Source organism: Eumetopias jubatus, unplaced genomic scaffold (assembly GCF_037043125.1).
Source record: "Eumetopias jubatus isolate StellerSeaLion01/CBP00866 unplaced genomic scaffold, mEumJub1_p1.0 scaffold_10, whole genome shotgun sequence".
NCBI classification, from domain to species: Eukaryota; Metazoa; Chordata; class Mammalia; order Carnivora; family Otariidae; genus Eumetopias; species Eumetopias jubatus.
This window is the reverse complement of record NW_028274816.1, coordinates 59142324-59163530: the sequence shown is the minus strand read 5'-3', so window position 1 is coordinate 59163530 and position 21207 is coordinate 59142324. Positions and strand designations below refer to the sequence as shown.

The window sequence follows — 21207 nt, the reverse complement described above, 5'->3', positions numbered from 1 at the left end:
CAGAGACTTTGGAAAAAGGCGTTTATTGGTGTGGTGGTCTCAACACTCCCCATGAATCAGAACACACGGCCCCCAGGGCCCCCCCGCCCCCTCCCTGGCATCCCTCCCCCACCCCTCCCCAACCCCCTGGACCCTGGGGATGGAAGACAATGTGGGATGGGGCCCACGCCCCCGTCTGAGGTACAGTCACTGCCCCTTGCCCCCCTGCCCCTGCTCTGAGTTCTTCCTCCCCAAGCTCTGGGTAGTGTGGTTTGGGGTGAGCGTTTCTAGCGGGTCTCCCAGGAGTCAGAGCTGGTGACTTGACATCTTGGTCTGGCCTGGGGATGTCTGTGTGATGCCTCTCTCTTCCCCACTTTGTGTGATGTGGTGTGCCAGGATTGCATATTCCTACTAGCAGAGCCGAGGTTACAGCCTCTCAGTGCCCCCCTCCTGACAAGTTGCCCACCCTCAGGGGAACTACAAGCTGGTCACCAGCTATAGGTCAGCTGGAGCCAGGGGGCTATTGCTGGTCACAGTCGCTGGTGTGTGTGTGTGTGTGTGTGTGTGTGTGTGTGTGTGTGTGTCGGAGTGTGTGTGAGGGCCGTCAGGTCAGCCTTTGGGAGGTACAGTCGGTGGAGAGGCCAGGGAGTGGTAGACCGGCAAGCCCACACCCGTGGGTGGCTGCAGGGGGCCGAGGGGAGTCGGGCGGGGGTGGGGTAGGGCAAAGCACTGAGACAGACAGGTGACCACAGGCACCAGTCTGACAGTTGGATGGAAGCACCGATTGGCCCAGATGGGGCCAGAAAGTCGGGGTAGGGAGGGGGGCAGAGAAAGTGGGAAGGTCTCAGGCTGCTGAGCCAGTGATGGGGCCTCTGGCTACAGGCAGCTGGTGGTTGACAGCAAGGAGGCCCAGAGCCAAGATGGAGATCCCCCACCTGCTCACAAAGGCTGAATGATAGCTTGACAGGTGAGTGCGAGACAGCCCTCCTCACTCCCAACCTGGCCAGGAGACACTCAACAGGGAGGGGAGGGGGTGGTGCGCGTGCATATACTGGGAACCCGGGGAGCCCGGAAAACCTCTCCTCACAGCTTCTGCCACGAAGCCCACATACCTACCTCCAGCCAGAGGTGAGAGGCAGCAGCATTGGGGGCAGTGGGCTGGGGGTTTTAGGGGAGGGAAGATTGCTGAGCCCCTTCCCCCGCCACACACACACACACACACACACACACGTGCAGGCTCATGCTCACACACACCCACTACATACACACGATCCAGTTGACAGCCTGAGCTAAGAGAGGGGTGTGGGGTGGCCGGGGTGGGTCATAATCGGAAACGTGAACGGTGGCGAAAATGGCTGTAGAAAGATGCATAATTTTGCGTTATCCCTCACAGTGATGGGTTCTCTAAAGAGCTTTCCTCCTCTTCCTCCCTTCTTCCTCCTCGGTGGCAGAGAGCTCTTCCGCCCCCTCGAGACCCACGGCGCTTGCTCTCCCTTTTTCTCTCGCTCCCGGCCTCAGGCCCCGCGCAGGGGGAGGCGAGCTGCACTGGGTTCCTCCTACATCCTCCACCACAGCCAGCCCAGGGCCGAGAGGAGGGTCAGGGGCCCCGGGGGCCTCGGGGCTGAGTTCTCCAGGGATCCGGGGCCTGGGGGAAAGAGAGAGGGTCACAGGAGTGGCCGGGGAAGGGGAGACCCCATGTGTGTCCAGCGGTGCCCTGTGGCCGCCCTGTCTCTGAGGGTGTCTCTGAGCCTCCCTCTCTAGGGGGCCTTTCTGGGGCTTTCGCTCAGTGTGCCTGCTCCCCCCACTCTGTTCGGAGTCCTAGCATCTTGCTGAACATTCTTTCTCTCTGCCACTCAGGCCCTCTCTCTTATTCCCTGTATTTCTCAGATCTTCACATCGCACCGTTTACGTCTACCCAGGACGGCTACGAAGCGTCGTCTTGCAGTCAGCGCGGCCGAGGTGGTGCTCTTGACTCCTCTCCCCGAGACTGGCTACTGCCCCCTCCCCGGTATCTCTCCACTTCAATACTTTACTACTACATCCCCATTCACCCAGCTACTCGAGCCAACACCTGGGATCGCCACGACTCCACTTCCTTCTTCCCTCCACCTTCAAAACATCTCCCCGATAGAGAGACTTTGTGCTACTGCTGGGGGGGGGGGGCCTCGATTACTGCAGAAGCCTCCTCCTCCCTGGTCCCTCTGCCTCCATCTTGCGCCCCCTACAGGCCGTTCCTCAAACAGTGTTTCTCTTTAGAAGCGTCAACCGCTTGGTCAGTCCCTTGCTTAATAGCCTCCAGCGGCCTCACCCTGCAGTAGAATAAAATCCAAAATCCTTTCCGTGGCCCATGGGACTCTGCCTCTCCCTTCCTCTTTAGCCTCAGGCTCCACGGTGATCACTCTGCTCAGGTCCTGCTAGCCTCCTTACTGTGCCCTTGCATACATACACCGTTCCCTCCGCCCGCAAAGCTCTTCCCGCAGATCTTGGCAAGGCTGGCTGCTGCTTACCATTCAAGTCTCAGTTCCGCCCCCTAGTGGGCACTCAATGAATCGACACTCATTGAAGGGATGGGTTTCTCGCTCAGTCCCATTGCTTGGGTCTCAGCGTCCGTCACTTTCCCAAGTCCGCGGTCAGTCTGGGGCAGTCCCGGGCCCGCCCCCCGCCCGGCCCCGCCCCTGCCTCTCGGACGCACGCAGGAGCCGCATGGAAGCGCTGGACGTTCCCAGCCGGTTGGCAGCGCGACAGGTGTAGTTGCCGTAATGCCGGGCGCTCACGTTGGCGAAGAGAAGCATCGAGCGGGTGCGCTCCGTCTGCACCTTCAGGCCCTCGGCTGTGCCGCTGATCAGCCTGCCGGGGATCCGGGTCAGGGACCGGGCCGTGGAACCCTGGCCCGGGACCCCCTCGGAGCGCAGAGCCCACTCCCCCCGAATCTCAGGCTCCCGGATTTCCCGGGGACCCCGCATTCTGCCCCCTGCCCCAGAGATCCCTGGCTTCGGGCTCTAGCTGTCCATGGGTCCCCAGACCACTCCCACAGGCACCCCTGCCCCTCAGGGTCACTGGACTCTCCCAGCGTGTGCCCCCAACCTCTACAGCCTCCCAGACCCTGCTGGACCCCCACCCCAATGGTCCTCTGAAGCTTCCCCGCCACATCCTCAGCATCGACCCCCGAACATCTCCCTGAATAGCCTGAAGAGACCAAGCTTCCAACATTCATCATTGTGGGACCCAAGTTTCCAGTAAGCCCCCGCGATCTCGCTGGGGCCCAGCGGACCCCATCCCCTGGAAGCTGGATTCCCCAGTTCTCGGGACCTAGGGCTCGGCTACCTTCCCCACCTCCCCCTTGGCCCGCCCCGGTGCTGTCCTCACAGTCTGTCGTCCTTGTACCACTGGAAGTCCGCGGGGGGCACCGCCATGGCTTCGCAGCGCAGAAGGGCGGCCCGGCCCAGGGCCGTGCGGGCGCTGGTCACGTCCGTGATGGTCGGAGGGTCTGGCGAGGGCGAGAGTTAGTGAATTCTCCAACGAGGTGAGGACTAAGGGGTTCTCTCCCCATCCCCCTCCTTCCCAAGAGTCCAGCACCCCCATCCTCCTCCCCAGGGACCCTGGGCCTGCCCCCCTTTCATGCCCAGTGCCAAAGGGCTCACAGTTGACTGTGACCAGCACACGGCGGCTGTCAGGTGCCGAGTTCACGCCGTTGTGAGTCACGCACTCATATTCCCCGGCCTGGCCTCGCTGGATGTCAGAAATCTCCAGGATCTCGCCCTCCGAGGTGAAGCCGTCTGTGCGGGGAGGGAAGGGGAGGGGGCGGGGCCGGACACAAACACTTAACACGGGACAACACGGGCACAACACGGACACACATCAGCCGGGCAGGCACCGCAGGGCCTGGAGTAGCCCGGGTCAGTGAGAGCCAGCAGGGGTTTGCAGGGGTTTGGGGCGGGGGTGTGGATCCGCCGCCTGGGATCTCCCGCTAGGGGTGGGGCAGGGAATGAGGGTCTGGGGCTTGTGACTAGAACCCAATGGGGAGGGTCCTAGAATGCAACAGATCCAGGGATGCGGGAGCCCACGATTCAGATCATGAGGCTCACAGTACCCAGTGGGGAGGATCCCAGGATCTTGGAGCTCAGAAAGATCCAGATAACACAGACCCAAGGGGGCGGGTCCAGAGTTCTGGGATCTTATTCTTGGGTTCAGGGAATCAGGATCTAGTAATTGGGGTCAGCAATCCATATACCTGGGGGCTCATGACACATCACCAGGTTCAGAAGATCCTTTGGGACTAAGGGCATCCAGGGACCCAGGGTCTCAAGCCCAGGACTGTGGGGCTCAGATGACCAGGTGGGAAAGGATCCAGGATCTGAGACCTAGTTATGAGGTTCGGGGGTCTCAGGGGATAGAGTGATTGGCACCATTGGTCTCTAAAGACCCAGTGAATGAGGGTCCAGGCATCTGGGGGATAGGGGTGGAGATCCAGGTAAAAGGGTGGTGGATATCCAGGATCTGGGATGTCATGTTCAGGTATCTTGGTGCTATGTTTGGGGGAATCCTAGAGCAGAGGTTCTCAGCTCCGTCACCAGAATCACCTGAAGGGCTTGTTAAAACAGACTGGTGGGGGCGGTGGGTGGAGGGAGGTTCTAATTCATTAGGCCTGGGATGGGCCCAGAACGTGCGTTTCTGGCAAGCTCCCGGTGATGCCGATGCTGCTGGTCTGGGGACCACGCTTTGAGAACCGCTGAGCTAGAGCGTCCCGCAGAGGAGATGTAGTGAGGTGACCAGGAGATGGGAACGGGGGCAGGGGTCACTGGTTAGAACGTGACCTAGGGTTAGTGGTAGGGATTCAGAACCCAGAATTATGTGAGCTGGTGGGGAAGAGACCAGGGCTCCTGGGGTGGGGACAGGGTGCAGGCTGGGGTCTAGCAGTTGAGTTAGGGGGAATGGTTCAGGCCTGCAGGTGGTGAAGGCTCTAAGGCTCTGGGGGCTGCTGGTGACATAATGGGATCAGGGTGGAGGGAGGGAAGCAAGTCATGGAAGGGGGGACTCTGGGAATCGAGCTAGGGATATGGGGAATCGAGGGGCCCAGATTGTGGAGCGGGGAAAGGGGCTTTGGGCCAGGGGTGGGGTCCTCACCTCGGAGCTGCCTCCAGGTGACTGTGGGCTCCGGCCGTCCCACGGCCAGGCAAAGCAGGTTCACGTTGCCCCCCTCATTCACCGTCACAGGCGAGGAGATGTTCACGATGCGGGCGGGGACTGCCGGCCGGGAGGGGGTAGAGGTCAGCGAGAGGCTGAATGTGGCCTCGCAGGACCCAGGGGCCCTGGACCCCAGCCCCTCCTGCCTTAGACCCAGGGGTCCAGCCAACACGCCCTCTGTCTTCCTGAGAATTCCTCGGTGTTTCCCCCGTGCCCCTCTAGGTCTGGCTCCTTGTCTAACTGCTGGCCTCTCTCCTTCCTGTTCTTTCTCAGTCTCTGTCTCTGTCTCTCTCTCTCTCCCTTCATCCTAACTTGGTTTCTCTGCCTTCTGGTTTGAATTCCTCTCACCTTATCTCTGTCTACTTTTATTAATTATTGTTATCATTCTTATTTTAAACAATTAGTTTCTATGACAAATACTCATATGGTGCTTCCGGCATGGTAACCCTGTTCTAAGTGTTTTACACAAATTAGCTCATTAAACCTTCACCACCCTGCCAACTCCTGGGGTAGATGTTGCTATATTCGTCAATTCTAACACACGTGGCTGTTTCCCGCACCCGCTGGAACATTGCTCCAATCAGGATGGCCTGACAACATAGGATGCTGGAGTTTAACTGGCAGGGCTACTTTTCTTTTCTTTTTTGGCAGAGCATAAAATAAAGATGCCCCTTGCAGTTGACCGTGTCTTGGATTTGATGCATGACAGAGTCATCCCCATTTTGCAGATGAGGAGTCCGAGGCCGCCCTGTTTGCTCAGGGTCCCTCAGCACCTGGGTGGTCTGGCTCCCGAGTCGGGGCTCGTCACGGCCCCGCTGGGCTGTCTCTGTCTCTGGTTCCCTGTCTCTCCAACTGCTCCCTGCCCTCCAGCCACCTGAGCTCTGTCCCCTGTTGCTCTGTCTCCTGCCCACCTCTCGCTCTCTGAATTCTAGGGCATCCAGCCACGCGGGACCTGTTCTGCGCACCTGACTCATTTTTTCCCCTGGCCCCTGCAGCGCCACTCCGTTTCCAGTACCAGCTCTGCCCCCAGCTGAAGGTCTCAGCTCAGACATTATGTCTGGGAAGCCGTCTCCTTAGAAAGCCGACTTCAAAAGGGCAGGAACGGCCTGCCTGGCTCCTTCTCCATCCCCCGGGCCTAGAGCAGTGCCTGCACATAGTAGGTGCGCAGTAAACAGAGCTGAGTGGATGGCTGCAGCCTTCCCTGAGCACCCCCTCACCCCTGCAGCTCTCCTGCCCTAGAAGCTGTCATGCTGAAGTGTCACTTTCTGGGAGACTGTCCCTCCCTTTGCTTGGCTGAAATCCGCGAGGGCAGGGTGTGTGCCTGCCTTTCACACCATGTATCCCCGGGATCAGGGATCGAACAAGTGGTGAGGATGCGAGGATTCCTGCTCCCTCGCGCCCTCCACGCCCTCCGCCACCCAAGGCCCGGCTGAGGGCTCACCATGGACGATGAGGTAGACCTGAGTGGTGTACGGCTGGTGGCGGGTCTGGAAGGAGCAGGTGTAGAGGCCCTCGTCGCCGAGCCCCACCTGGGTGATGAGGATGGAGAACTCCTCGGGCGTGTTGATGAGCAGCCGCACCCGCGGGTCACTGGTCCAGCGGTCATTGCCCGCGTACAGGATGTTGGAGCGGTTCAGCCAGGCCACGCGGGTCACGTGCTCGTCAATGAAGCAGCTTCGGGGAGGACAAGGGAGGAGGGTTCTTCTCTCCCCCACCCCAGAAGGCCCTCCAGGTTCCGCCATCGTAGGGGCTCGGAGGTGGGGTGAGGAAGGCCTACTGCATTACCAATTCCCACTGAGGCCCTGTGAGGCAGAGGCGATTGTGCCCACTTCACAAGTGGGTAAACTGAGCCTCAAGTTTGAGCCCAAGGGCACAGAGGAAGGTTAGCTGATGGTTACTGAGTGACTGTTGTGTGCTAGAGACTGGAAAAGGATCTGGAGCACTCTAGGAGAGAGAGAGTTGCAGAGATGAGGGAGAGAGACCCAGGGAGAGGGGGACAGAGACCAGAGGGCGGGGCAGACCCAGTGTGGGGAGCAGCATTGTCCGGAGGAAATAAGCCCGACTCTCGTCTGCTAAGCGGTCACAGTGTGCCACGCTCTCTGAACTCGGAGTGTGAGTACAAAATCTTGAATCCCCATGAGAGCCCTCACAGTGGTTATCATTCCTCCACCCATTTGACAGATGGGGACACTGAGGCCCAGGCGCAGAACCAGGCCTAGAGTCCATGCCTCTGACTACTTTTCCTGACCGACAGGGGCCAGGCTGTGCGTGTGGGTCAGGACTGTCTTCCCCCAAGGAAGGCCAAGGAGCAGGACCGGGTGATTTCGGAGTCGCCGAGACGGGAGGTACCTGAGGGTGGCGTTGTCACCTTCGCACACCGTGTAGTTGTCCGCAGGAGAGCTGAACTCCAGGCTCTGGGACAGCAGCCCTGCGGACGGGAGGGGCAGCTCAGCAGGGCCTGGACACGTCTGCACGCACGCGCACATGCCCTTGCAGACACAGACATTTCCCACACTCCCTGGCACACACATTCATCGATGTTTCCAGAGATGCACGGCAGACGCGCTCGGCGCAAACACACGCAACATGTTCCTTTCTGCAAGCTCACACTGACTCAGACAGACTGGGACACACAAGCCTACACTCCTCCAGAGACACTCCAATTACAGCACACAGACACACCGTGTGCGCACACACACACACACACAACACCGTGTGCACACACACACACGCGCTCAAAGTTCAAGAACGCACAGGTGCACACATACAGGGGCACACAAACACATCCAGCTCATGATGCATACGTACATACACGCAGATACTTGTGGCACGTATCAATTCAGAAACACAGACGCATGCGTGTGTCCACTCGGACACACACCTATCCCAGACGCACAGATACACCCTCGGGCCCTGTGTACAGCCCCACACATGCGTCTCCAGACACACCCACCTGCCCATGCTCACAGGGCACACTCGCAGGCACATGCCCACGCCTGCCTGCACCCTCTAGCACAGCTCATGGGCACCATTGCCCAGCAGAGCCCCCACCCCCACCTATTCATCTCCGTGGACCGTGGCCAGTGGGCTGGACCAGGTCCAGGGAGTGGGGGCTGGGCATGTGGAGGCGGATGGAGCCGGCACCGGGCAGGGGAGAGGAGGCTGGATGACCTTGGATGCCTGGGGAAGGAGGGCCCTGCGTGGGGCTGCCCTGCCACCGCCCTGGCATGAGGAGCTAATTAATCTAATGAATTAATTGCCCGTGCCGCCCCAACGACTCCCGGGGGCCCTCTCCATCAGGAGCCCCTCAGGACTGGGCTGGGGCAGGGCCAGTGCGGTGGGCTCCCCAGGTCCCGGGGCTTTGGGGTGGGCCCTGCAGCCCCTCACTGTGGCCGGAGTCACTCTTGGATGCAGGGAAGGGGCCTGCCTTCCCCCGAGCTGTGCAGAGTGGACGCTGCCACACACAGTCCTGGTAACAGCAGGAGACGGCCGGGAGATGGACACACACAGACACAGACACATCGCCAGGGCCCAGGGGAGACACCCAGAGACCGGGCTGGGCCAGGAGACAGTCCGACACTCCAACACCGGATGGCAATGGGGCCTGCTCAAGGGCCCGGGCGCACACATGCTCCTGCTGACACACAGCCCAGCACCCAGCCCCAGCAGAAGGTCACCCCACCATATACAACTAGACCCATGCTGTTGCACCAACACTAAGAGCCCCACACACGCAGGTGCAGTCCACATACAACCAGTTACAGCCACATCCAGGGGCCGTCTCTCTCTCTCTCTCTCTCTCTCACACACACACACACACACACACACACACACACTGGCCTCATCAGTCATGCTGACACTACAAGCCCAAGGGCCATGCTCACCACCCCCCGCCCCTGCACTCTGGAAAGTCGTGCAGAAAGCTACAGAGTGCAAGGAAACAGTTAGACTGTCAGAGCCTGTCAAATACAAAGGAGCCGCCCTGGGCCAAGAATCGGGCACACGCAGTCACGCTGTCACTGACGATCAGATCACACACACATCCGAGCGCACATGCCACAGGACCTGTCATACTCCTGCTCACACACTGCTAAGCCCGGGCTTCTCCACGTTGGGCCCACGACGTTTGGGGCCAGATGCTTCTCCGCTGTGGGGACCCCACGAGGGACTGTGGGGTCTCCGCCCCACAGGATGTTCAGCAGCATCCCTGGCCTCTACCCAGTCGATGCCAGTAGCTTCCCCCCACTTCACAGTGGTGACCGCCACAAGTGCCTCTGGACATTGCCCGATGCCCCGCCGGGGGCACAATCCCCCCACCTCGCCCAAAGACGCCCAACCTCCAAGGTTACAGGAGGCCCAGAGTTGAAGACGGAGCTGTCCAAGGTCCCCTCAAGCGGCAGGGACCCAGGGCTCCCGGGCTAAGCCCTGGACTACACCCAGCTGCTGCCCGCGGGAGCTAAGCCCACAGACATGGGCAGGCAGGACCTCAGTCCTATGTCCCGACAGACAGAGAGAGAGATAGACACACACTCCTTCCAGAGGGATCTTTCCAACACTCAGAGCGGCCCCCCTGCTCCCGTGGCTCCCTACTGCCCCCAGGACAAAGGCCCAGCCCCTCAACCTGGGTCTGGGGCCCCGGGGTCACGCTCCTGCTTTGTCTCCCCTAGTGCGTGTATGTGGCCCAGCTCTGCGTTCCCCACTTTACTCCTTGTCCCTCTGTTCCACGGTTTATGACGAAAAATGCTTCTCCTTCCCCAGGGGTCTAGTACAACGAGGCCTCTCCTAGGAGAGACGGCACATGGGAGCTCCTGCCCTGTTCCCAGGGCACCTTGGATCAGAGTCATCGGCCTCCCCCACCTGCTCCTCCAGGGCAGAGCCCGGCCCAGACCATCTGTGTCCCCAGCATGCCCCGCTCCAGACTCAGCTAGAGGGCAGTCCCAGGAGATAAGTGATGAAGGAATCCGTGTCTCAGGCGGGTCTTGGATTCTCGGTCCCTGTGTCTATACATTTGGATGTCATGAGTCTGCATGCCTGTCTCACACAACTCCCAGGCTCCAGGATCAGGACCCCCTTCCCCCACCCCCCCTGCCGCTGTGTGACCTTGGGCAAGTCCCTTCCCTTTTCTGGGCTTCAGTAAGTGGAGGTACAGGTCGGGTTAGTCATTCCATCACCCACTCTGTCCCTGAGCACGGCTCTTCCCTCTGCCTTGTCCTGATCACCCCAGATCCTGTCTGAGCCTGCTTCCCTCACCACATGGGAGCCCCTCAGGGAGGGGCGGAGGTCTGACCCCCCTCCAGGGTTCCAGCATTGCTGGCTCTGGGCTTGGCCCACAGGAGGCCTCGGAAGATGTTTAATGTATAAATAAACAAGCTGGTGCTCGTGAGAGCCAGTCTGTAGGAATTCTGTTTGGAAAACTCTCCCTTAATACTGGGAAGCCCTCCCTACCCCCTCCAAGCCTGGTCTGTATTCCCACAATGCCTGGACTTCCGCCATTAGAGCTCACATCACACCATGGTGGCCACCTGTGTCTGTTTCCCCCTTCAGACTAGAAGTTTCTTGAGGGCAGACCCTGGGGCTGACTCAGGTCTGTATCCTCAGCATCTCCCAGCATACGGCGTGACCCTGGAAGGCCTTGGGAAATATTTGCTGAAAGAGTGAATGTAAATAGATCCCTACAACACATGTCTTCCACTCTTGAACTCCTACTCATTCTTCAAGCCCCAAACTCAAGTGCCCCCTCCTCCAGGAGGGCCTCCCTGACTGTTCAAGACAGACAGTCTCAACGCTTTCTACTGGATACCCTCTGACTCAGCTGGGACAGTGTCTTGGCTGTGTCCCCCAGAGCTGGGCTTAGCCCAGAACAGGGAAGTGTTTGTAGGGAGAAGGAATGCTCTTGAGAGACTGGATAAGAAAGCCAGGAGGAATCTGTGCTAGCAGATCAGATGTCTGCCCCACCATTTTCTGGCTGGGTGAACCCCGGACAGTCTGAGCCTCAGTTTCCCCATCTATTAAAAGAGGGGAAAAAAACACAACAGTCCTTCCTTCTGAGGGTTTTGTCAGGGAGTCCATGAGAACGTGCAAGCAAAATGTTTAGCTCAGCACTTAGCGTGCAGAAAGGGTCCAATAAATGTTAGCTGTTCCTTCTTTTTTAAGAAACATCTATTGCTATCCCTGGTTCGGTGTCAGTCCCCCAGGGTGGGGGCGGGGCATCCGTTGCTCTGTGCGCTGCACCCACTGGAGTTGAGTCGGTGACTCATGTACAGATGCCCTGTCAACATCTGCTCTGACACCGCCCAGCTAGCGTAACTGGGCCGCTGAAAGAACAGACTGGGGACCCGGGCTGCCGGGGTTCGAGTCCCGCGCTGCCAGTTAGTTGCACAAATTCCTTCACAGCCCTGGGACTCAAGTTTCTCCCTGTGTAAATGGGGACGATCCCTGGGCCTCCTGCACCACGCTGTGGGTGGCGGGGAGGATGAAGAGAGGTCACCCAAGCAACAGGTTCCATGCAGAGCCTGCTAGCTGAGTGCTTGCCAACAGCCCTCACGTGCGCTGGCTGATGGGATGATGATATGGCAGGTGCCCCAGCCGGTCTGGGAGGCCAGTGGTGACGAGAAGGACCACTCGGGTCCCTGTCAGTCTGCACTAGCAGCCCTCACACCTGCTTGGTAAGTCAAGGGATGAAGGTCACTGGTAGGTGAGCTTCCTTCCCTTAAGAGAGAAAGAGATTTCTAACAAGATGGAGGGCCTTGGGTTGGAGATAAGCACCTCCTGCTACCCCTCAAAGGGGGAACTTTGGTGAAGCTGGGACCCTCCAATGAGGGAAGGCTTGGATTCCACAGTTCTGGAACCCACCGAGGGGAAGCCGAGGCCCACAAGGGTGTGTGACTTGTGGCGGTCACTCAGGGAGCTGTGGCAGGAGTGAAGCTGGACCCAGGGAGGGCTGGGGAATGCATTGGGAGGGGGTGTGGCTCTGGCCGGGAAGAGCTGGTGAGAAGGGGCTGGAAGCCCCAGAGCCCAGAGCCCCCTTCCTCTCTGCTGACCTCCAAGTGTAGGGGCCTTCCCAGGACAGACGCCTGGACTCCAGACGCTGAGCCAAGAGCCCTGGAACTTTCCATTACACATTGGCTGTTCCTTTCTGCTGGTTCCCACCTCAGGACCTTTGCCTCCACTGCTTCCTCAGGATCTTTTAAAGGCTGACTTCTCTCCTTTCAGTCTGAACCCCGCTCCCTGCAGCTCAGAGAGGGCTCTCTCAACCCCCAGAGCTCCCATGGTCAGCTCGTCCCTGAAGTCACTCTTAATTTCTTTACACTACTCGTTGTCACTCTCTGAAATTACCTGTTTACTTATTTGCCTGTTTTTAGGTTGTGATCTCTCTCCATCCCACTAGGATAGAGGCTCCTTGAGAGCTCCTTGATTCATCTGGCTTGCTCATGGCCACGTATATATAGATCCCCAGTGCCCAGAACAGAGACTCTGTGCTCAGGAAATATTTGTCAAATATCCAGTCCGGACAGACCGGGTGCCCAGAGGGCCGTGGACAGTGGCCGGCACGCCCCGTTCTGCCTGCCCCAATCTGTCCAACAGCCCTCGCCGGCCGGCCAGGGAGCAAAGGAGTCGCCCTACGTCGCTTGCTGCAGCAACCTCTGGAAGTGAATATATATATGTGTGTGTGAGTGTGAGTGTTGGCATAAAGAATTTAGAGAAGAAACTAAAGATAGAATCATATCTCTGGATGCCGGGGAGCTAAAGTTAAGTGGAAAAAAAAAAAGCCAGTTGCAGAGAAATGGGCTTATTTTGTTTCTGTCTCAGGGAAAACATCCACCAACAAACCAATACCTTACATATGTTCAACTCTGCGTGTCTGACTTTGAGTCAGGGAAAGCCGTGACCTGGGGTCTCTCAGGAGAGTGCAGAGAGTGCGTTTTGGGAGGGTTGGGGCCGGGACAAGCTGGGATCTGCTCTAATACATATTTGTAGAGGATTGCTCACTTGCATGCATACCTTCTGGAATTTGGAAAAGAGCAAATGAATCAGAGAAGAGAGAAAATGCAATTTTGTATCTGTGCCCAGCCCCACCCCCCACTTTTTCTCAGAACGCACCAACTGTCAGTGGGTGGGGCTGCCTTGCTGCCACCTAGATCTGCCTCAGACCACCCGTCCCCCACCCCCCCGGCCCCATTCCCTCTTGCCCCCAGATCTCCCATGGGAACCCAAGGCCCAGGAGCAGGAGAGGACTTGACCTAGGTCACAGGCCGCTTCCTGGCTCCAAGAAGCTCCCAGCCCAGGATATGTGTACAACAGCAATTTCTGGGATCTGGAAGATTGAAAATGGAAAGTGGGAAGTTATCTTGAGACTGAAGGGAGAGAAGGGTTGGTGAAGGGAGAGGAGAGAAAGGACGGGGGTCCCGAGAGCATGAGGCGCCGGAGAAGGAGAAGGTGAGAGACAAGGAAAGGACAAGGGCAAAAATGGGAGGTGTCAGTGACCGTGATGGGACACGAATTCCCAGGAGTGAAGGGCGCGAGGACCGAGGGGGCCAGGAGGGGACAGGCACGCGTGTGTGACGATGAGCAGCAGTTCCTGAGGCAGGAAGGGACAGATGTGAAGTTGTGCTCAGGCCGGCAGGGGTGGAGAGACAGAGACCCAGAGACAGAGACAAACGGGATGTCCCCCAGAGCTAGGGAGCCTCTGGAAATGACCTAAAGAGACGAGCGACAGAGACAGAGATGCAGACAGGCAGTCCGAGCGTCAGACGGTGATTCAGACGGGTCAGGCTGGAGGAACCGCCAACCCGCTGAGGCTCCAGGCTGCCGAGGCCCTGGGGTGGGGGGTCCTGCGTGCACGGGGCTGCGTTTGTGTGCCTGGGTGTCTTCGGGTGCGGCTCGGGGTCAGACTCGGTGACGGCTGTTTATGTGTCTGTGCGTGACCCGGTGTGTGTGGGTGGGAGGCTGCCTCCTTGAGACTGGTGAAGACTCTAGGTTGTCCCTGATTGTGCATCCCTGACTGTAATCCTTGGTTCAGGGCAGGGCCTGGGGGAATCCTCCAGAAGCACCGAGTTAACCCTGATCCCTGCCTCCTGCCTTCCTGCTCTCTCTCCTCCTCTCCTCAGGGGGCACGTTCTGGACCATCCCTGGGCCTCGGGGAGACACAGGGTCCAGCAGACATCCACATCCTCTCTCCAGGGGCTGCCCAGGTTCCCCTTCCGCACTCCACACACCAGCCCCCAGCCCCACTGGTCCCCAGTCTCAGTAGGGCTGCGATTAACCCTTTGACCCTGTGTTAACCCTTCCCTTCCCTCCTTTCTTAATCTGCCCCCTCTCATCCTCAGTCCAGCCTCTGAACCCTGCTATTCAGCCAGAGCTTCCTACATCTGAGTCCCCAGCCCAGCGCCCCCGACTTCCTGGATCACCAGCTCCATTCCCCTACATAACTGCAACCTCCCAAACACCAACAGTTTCTCCCCACCTAGGTGACCCAGCTGGGAGGCCAGAGCCCCTCTTCTTTCCCTGGCCCTGGGATGGAAGTCTGTGGATACCCCTGCCGCTTTCTCTTACAGACCCTGGGAAGACACCATCCCCCCACCTTTGCCCCAAAACGCCCACCCCAGCCCTCAGGCCAGGACCCCCTCAGGGACTGTCTCCACTCAGAGATGAAGACCCCCGACGGGGCAGCCTACTTCCCCTCCACACCCCAACTCAGTTCAGAGATCCTGCCCAGGGACCCTTACTTTAGCGTTTGATCCCCCTCCCTGATCCGGAGCCGCAGACTCCCGCCCCCAGGCCGGGATCAGGTGTCCGCGACCCTCTCCCCGGCTCGGAGAAGCCGACCTCCGTCCCTAGGCCCCAGGCTCGAGCCCCCAGACGCGGAACCCTGCCCCCGGGCACGAATCCAGACGTCCGAGACCCCCTTCCCAGCCAGGGGATGCAGCCCCCGCCCCGGGGCCCAGATCTCAGCGCCCGGGGGGCCCCCCTTCCCCGCCCGGGATGCAGCCCCCCCACCCCCAATCCCGGCTCGGGACCCCGATGTCCCGGCCGAGCCCCCCCGCCCCCGACGCTGCGGTACCTCGGCTGATGACGGCCAGGCCGGCCAGGGCGGCGGCGGCGAGAAGCCGGAGCCGGGCCCCGGGCGCAGGGGGGGGCATCGCGGCAGCGGCGGCGCGAAGGGGGAGGGGAAAGGGGGGGCCGGTCCGGGGCGCGCGAGGCCGGGGGGAGAGGGGGAGGGGGAGGGGGACCCCGCCTGCGGCTGCACCGGCCCGGGGGGCGGCGGGGGCGGGGGGAGGGGGCTGGGGGGGCGCGACGAGGCGGCCGGAGCTGCTGCAGACCCGGGGAGGGGGGCGGCGCTGACGGGCAGGAAGGCCGACCAATCAGGGGAGGCGGGGGGCCGGGGAGGCGGGGCCGAGGGGGGGTTGCTTGTTGGAGGGAGAGGCCTTTGTTACTGCGGCCCGGCCCCTACCCCCTCCCGCCCCGGGCGTCCCCACGTCTTCCCATCTCGGATCCCCAGAACCCTGGATCGGGGACGTTTCCTGAGCCCACCTCCCTTCTGCTTTGGGTCCCAATATCATCCTCCCTCAGACCCAGAAGTCCCGGTCCCCAGCCCCTCCTCCCTCAGACACAGAAGTCCAGGCCCCCAGCCCCCTCTTCCCTCAGACCCAGGAGTCCAGGCCCCCAGCCCCCTCTTCCCTCAGACACAGAAGTCCAGGCCCCCAGCCCCCTCTTCCCTGAGACCCAGGAGTCCAGGAACCCAGCCCCATCCTCCCTCAGACCCGGGAGTCCAGGCCCCCAGGCCCTCCTCCCTCAGACCCAGGAGTCCAGGCCCCCAGCCCCCTCTTCCCTGAGACCCAGGAGTCCAGGAACCCAGCCCCATCCTCCCTCAGACCCGGGAGTCCAGGCCCCCAGGCCCTCCTCCCTCAGACCCAGGAGTCCAGGCCCCCAGTCCCCTCCTCCCTCAGACCCAGGAGTCCTGCCCCCAGCCCCCCAGCCCCCTCTTCCCTCAGACCCAGGAGTCCAGGCCCCCAGGCCCTCCTCCCTCAGACCCAGGAGTCCAGACCCCCAGCCCCTCCTCCCTCAGACCCGGGAGTCCTGCCCCCCAGCCCCTCCTCCCTCAGACCCGGGAGTCCTGCCCCCAGCCCCCCAGCCCCCTCCTCCCTCAGACCCAGGAGTCCAGGCCCCCAGCCCCCTCTTCCCTGAGACCCAGGAGTCCAGGCCCCCAGGCCCTCCTCCCTCAGACCCAGGAGTCCAGACCCCCAGCCCCCTCCTCCCTCAGACCCGGGAGTCCAGGCCCCCAGGCCCTCCTCCCTCAGACCCAGGAGTCCAGGCCCCCAGTCCCCTCCTCCCTCAGACCCAGGAGTCCTGCCCCCAGCCCCCCAGCCCCCTCTTCCCTCAGACCCAGGAGTCCAGGCCCCCAGGCCCTCCTCCCTCAGACCCAGGAGTCCAGGCCCCCAGCCCCTCCTCCCTCAGACCCAGGAGTCCTGCCCCCAGCCCCCCAGCCCCCTCTTCCCTCAGACCCAGGAGTCCAGGCCCCCAGCCCCTCCTCCCTCAGACCCAGGAGTCCTGCCCCCCAGCCCCTCCTCCCTCAGACCCGGGAGTCCTGCCCCCAGCCCCCCAGCCCCCTCCTCCCTCAGACCCGGAAGTCCAGATCCCCAGCCCCCTCCTCCCTCAGACCCAGGAGTCCAGCCCCCAGCCCCTCCTCCCTCAGACCCAGGAGTCCAGCCCCCAGCCCCTCCTCCCTCAGACCCAGGAGTCCAGGCCCCCAGCCCCTCCTCCCTCAGACTCAGGAATCCAGGCCCCCAGCCCCTCCTCCCTCAGACCCGGAAGTCCAGATCCCCAGCCCCCTCCTCCCTCAGACCCAGGAGTCCAGCCCCCAGCCCCTCCTCCCTCAGACCCAGGAGTCCAGCCCCCAGCCCCCTCCTCCCTCAGACCCAGGAGTCCAGCCCCCAGCCCCTCCTCCCTCAGACCCAGGAGTCCAGCCCCCAGCCCCCTCCTCCCTCAGACCCAGGAGTCCTGTCCCCAGCCCCCTCCTCCCTCAGACCCAGGAGTCCTGTCCCCAGCCCCCTCCTCCCTCAGACCCAGGGGTCCAGGCCTCCAGGCCTCCAGCCGCCTCCTCCCTCAGACCCAGGGGTCCAGGCCTCCAGCCCCCTCCTCCCTCAGACCCAGGAGTCCAGACCCCCAGCCCCCTCCCCCCTCAGACCCAGGAGTCCAGACCCCCAGCCCCTCCTCCCTCAGACCCAGGAGTCCTGTCCCCAGCCCCCTCCTCCCTCAGACCCAGGAGTCTAGGATTCCAGTTCCTTTTCTTGCAGGACACAGTTCAGCTTCTCTATCTACTTTCATGAATAACCCTGCCTCTTGGAGTAAAATTTCCTTTTCCTCTTTACTCCAGTCCTCCTTCTCAGGATAACAGGGGGAATGGGGCAGGACCAGGAACCTGGGCATGGGACTGGGGAGGAGATGGTAAGGTGCAGAGAATCTGGACTCCCCATTCTTTCACTTACTTGGCTGTGTGACCTTAGAAAGTCACTTCTCTTCCCAGAACCTCCCTGTCTGCCCCGCAAGAGGGAATCATCTTTATTTCCCAAGGTTATTGAGAAAAGAAGAGAGATCCTGGGGAAACTGCTCGCTCTGCCCAGTATCCCAACAACCTGTGGTTAGTTCTTTCTTCTTGGTCCCACCAGGCACACACTTGCTACGTGATGTGGGAAACAAAGGCAGAAGAAAAATTATTAAGTTTCTTTACTGTCTACAGCCCATTGACAAGTCCTCGAAACAGGCAAAGTGACATTCCTCTAAGAACTCAGCTGCCTTGATGGTAATACTTTGCTAAGTGCAAAAGGCAATCTTAGCCCGACCCCCAGGATCCCGAAAGTCTACTTTAACATATAAAAATTCCTTTGGAAACTTCCTTTTTCTCTACCCCCTCCACCCCCCAAGAGACATGTTGACAACCATCCCCCAAGCATATGACCCACCTATATACATCTGAAGGGTCTCATGACCGAGTTTTTACTAAACAGTAATAAATGACCTTTTCCTAACAACAGCTAGCTCCCTTCAGGATCCTGTTTCCAAAATACCTGGGAGCCTTACGCTATCCCTAAGCCCCTCCCGACTTGAAAGTATATAATGAGCCACTCCTCACAACCCCAGGGCAGTTCTGCCCACGGGTCCTGTCCCCGGGCTGTAATAAAACCACTTTTTTTGCACCAAAGACGGTCTCAAGAATTCTTTCTTGGCCGTCAGCTTCGAGCCCTAACGTCTTTCCTACATCACTAGGTAGGGTCCTCCCTCTGGGCCCGCCAGGTGAGGTGTCCCTGTCCCGTCTCCCGTATTGACCTCTGAAGCAAGAGAAGTCTCAACCTACTCCGTGTCTGCGGCCGTTGCAGGCAGGAGTTTCTGAAGTCTACCTCACAAACACATCCTCCCTTCTTCCCCCCCACATCTAGTCTGTCTGCAAGAGCAGCCTGCTCTGCCTTTAAAACAGGGTCTCTACTCTGTCCACTCCTCCCTGTGCTGGGTGCTCTCACCGGTCTGAGCCGCCACCATCACCCCCTGTAGGCCTGCTCTGACTACACCAGCCAGTGTCCTGGTCCACCTTCGCCTCTGCCTTCAGATGCACCACCCCTGAACGCATAAACCAGCCGACGCCCCGGCCCAGCCTCAAACATTCACTCAGCTCCAGCTGCTCTGGCTTTCTGTTCCTCAAACAAGCCAAACTTGTTGCAGCCACAGGTCTTTGTCGCACTGGCTGTTCCCTCTGCTGGAATGCTCTTCCCACCAGATTGGTACCAGACTCTTTATCAGGGGTCACCTTTATTTTTTAAAGATTTTATTTATTTGAGAAAGAGAGAGAGCGCGCGCACACACAAGTGGGAGGAGGGGCAGAGGAAAAGGGAGAAGCAGACTCTCAGCTGAGCAGGGAGCCAGATGCAGGGCTCGATCCCAGGTCCCTGAGATCATGACCTGAGCTGAAGGCAGACGCTTAACCGACTGAGCCACGGAGGCACCCCATATCAGGTGTCACCTTTAAGAAGCCTTTGTCAATCATGCTAGCCAAAGTAAACCCCCTCCCAACACAAGAGCTGTCATACTTGCTTTGCTTTTTCCGTAGATCTTATGATTCCCTGATTTCATGTGCTTGCTTATTTATTTTCAGTCATTACCCTACCTGCCCCCCCCACCCCTACCTTCAGAATATCTTTGCTAGGGAGGGTCTTCTTTGCTTTTGCTCAGTCTGCATCTCCAGAGCCAAGCCCAGTGACTGACATATAGAAGGTACTCACTAAATCAGTACTGCATGAATGAGTTGGATGACTTGCCCCATTTAGACAGGTGGAAGGGACGAAGATCCACAGAGAGGAAGAGCTCCACCTAAGTTAACCCAACCTGGTGGTACAGGAGCTGGGGTACACAGCAGATGACTTTCACTGGCTCCGGAGAACAGACTGCTAGATTTCCAGTAATTCTGCAGTCTGGATGTTAAACCATTGTTAGTTTGAAACTGGCCATGGAGGGAGTACTTACACCATGGCAATTAGCAACCACTACAAATCAGAGCTTTTTTTTGGAGGGTCATTGTATCAGTACACCACTGTACAGAATCTGCTGCGGCCCTGGCAAAAGACCATTTATTGCTCCCCTTGAACTCAGGACCATCCAAAATTAAGATGAGGACAGGATTCCTCTTCCTGGATTGGCCCATGCCAGGCCTGATGACAACAGGAGTGCTTACTACGTGCCGGCATCTTTCTGAGCACTTTTTCGATATTACCTCCTTGAAGCTTCATGACATCCTTATAAGGTGTGTCTTGTCTTTTTATTTCACGGATGAGGAAATAGAGACACAGAGAAGTAAAAAAATTTCCCAAAACCTTAGACATGGCTGAAGATATGTGTCATATGTGTATTTGACAATGAACTAGTAGCCAGAATATATAAAGAACTACTACAAATCAACAAGAGACAACTCATTTTTTAAACTTGGCAAAAAGGCCTGAACAGGCACTTCACACACGCACACACACACACACACACACACACACAAGGATATCTGATAATCACATAAAGAGAATATCCCACCTCTCCCAGACCTGGCACAAAAAGCGGATCATCATACTACTTGGCTATTGCCTCTATGCTCCAAAGTCTTTGTTACCAATTCTGCAAAAACAGAGCTGGAGTCTTTAAATATCCTCCCTTTGCAGTGAGTGGGCTGCTAGGCTTTGTCAGTAGAGGGAGCCTGAGGGACACTGCAGAAGGAACAGGGCTTTTCCCTGTTCTGACTTTTCCTTGGGCTTCCTCTTGCTCTGACCCTGTGGTCACCAGTGACACACATGGGGCATATTCAGTGGTGCTCACTTCCATCAGGTTTCATCCATGTGGATGGCATCTCATCAAGTTTCAGTGTTTTCCCAATTGAGGCCTTCCCAGTGTGTCCTAGAAGCTAGCTTTCCAGCCTCACCCTGCCAGCACTTGGGAGGGGTGTTCTCCGCTTGCTCGGCATCTGTGGACCAGCTCTAGTCTGGGCAAGCCAGCCACCTTCCCCACCGTCCAGTGATCCACAGCCACAGATCTTACAGTGTGGGCTGCACCCCAGCTTTGGTGGGGAGGGCCCTTTCCAAGTTCATTCCTTCCTCGGGCAACCTCCCCGAATCCTACAATATTCCTCTGCCCCTTTAAAGAATATTACCTGTTAGAGTTAATAATTCCTTATATTAAAATTTTCCTGTTCAAATTAAAAAAGAAAATGCTTGGCAGGGCAAGTTACTTAATATTTTTGTGCTTTCGTTTCATCATCCAAAAAACTGAAGGTAATAACGATTCCTGCTCTTGGAGTTGCTTGAGAATGAAGGGAATTTCCTGACATTGGAACAGCACCCATCCCAGCACCCAGCCAGGAGGGAGAGCTCTCATGATTTCTGCTGTGCTGCTGTCTCCCCCTGTATCACCATCCCCATCTGCCTGGGCTTCCCGTGACTGCTGAAACAAATTACCAAAAACATGGCAGCTTAAAACCACACATGCCGTTCCCTCCCAGTTGTGGAGGGCAGCAGTCCA

At 58.8% G+C, this 21207-nt stretch overlaps 1 protein-coding gene across 1 annotated transcript; it reads right to left on the bottom strand.

Annotated features, from left to right (window-relative positions):
* Nucleotides 1-704: 704 nt before the first annotated feature.
* On the bottom strand, nt 705-7680 carry IGLON5 (IgLON family member 5). Its single transcript, XM_028091530.2, has 7 exons — nt 7513-7680; nt 6605-6837; nt 5104-5223; nt 3621-3755; nt 3346-3466; nt 2672-2826; nt 705-1624 (listed from the first exon to the last, which is right to left on the bottom strand). The coding sequence occupies exons 1-7, from the start codon at nt 7647-7649 to the stop codon at nt 1536-1538; spliced, it is 990 nt and encodes a 329-aa protein (XP_027947331.2). The 5' UTR covers nt 7650-7680; the 3' UTR covers nt 705-1535.
* Nucleotides 7681-21207: the final 13527 nt, after the last annotated feature.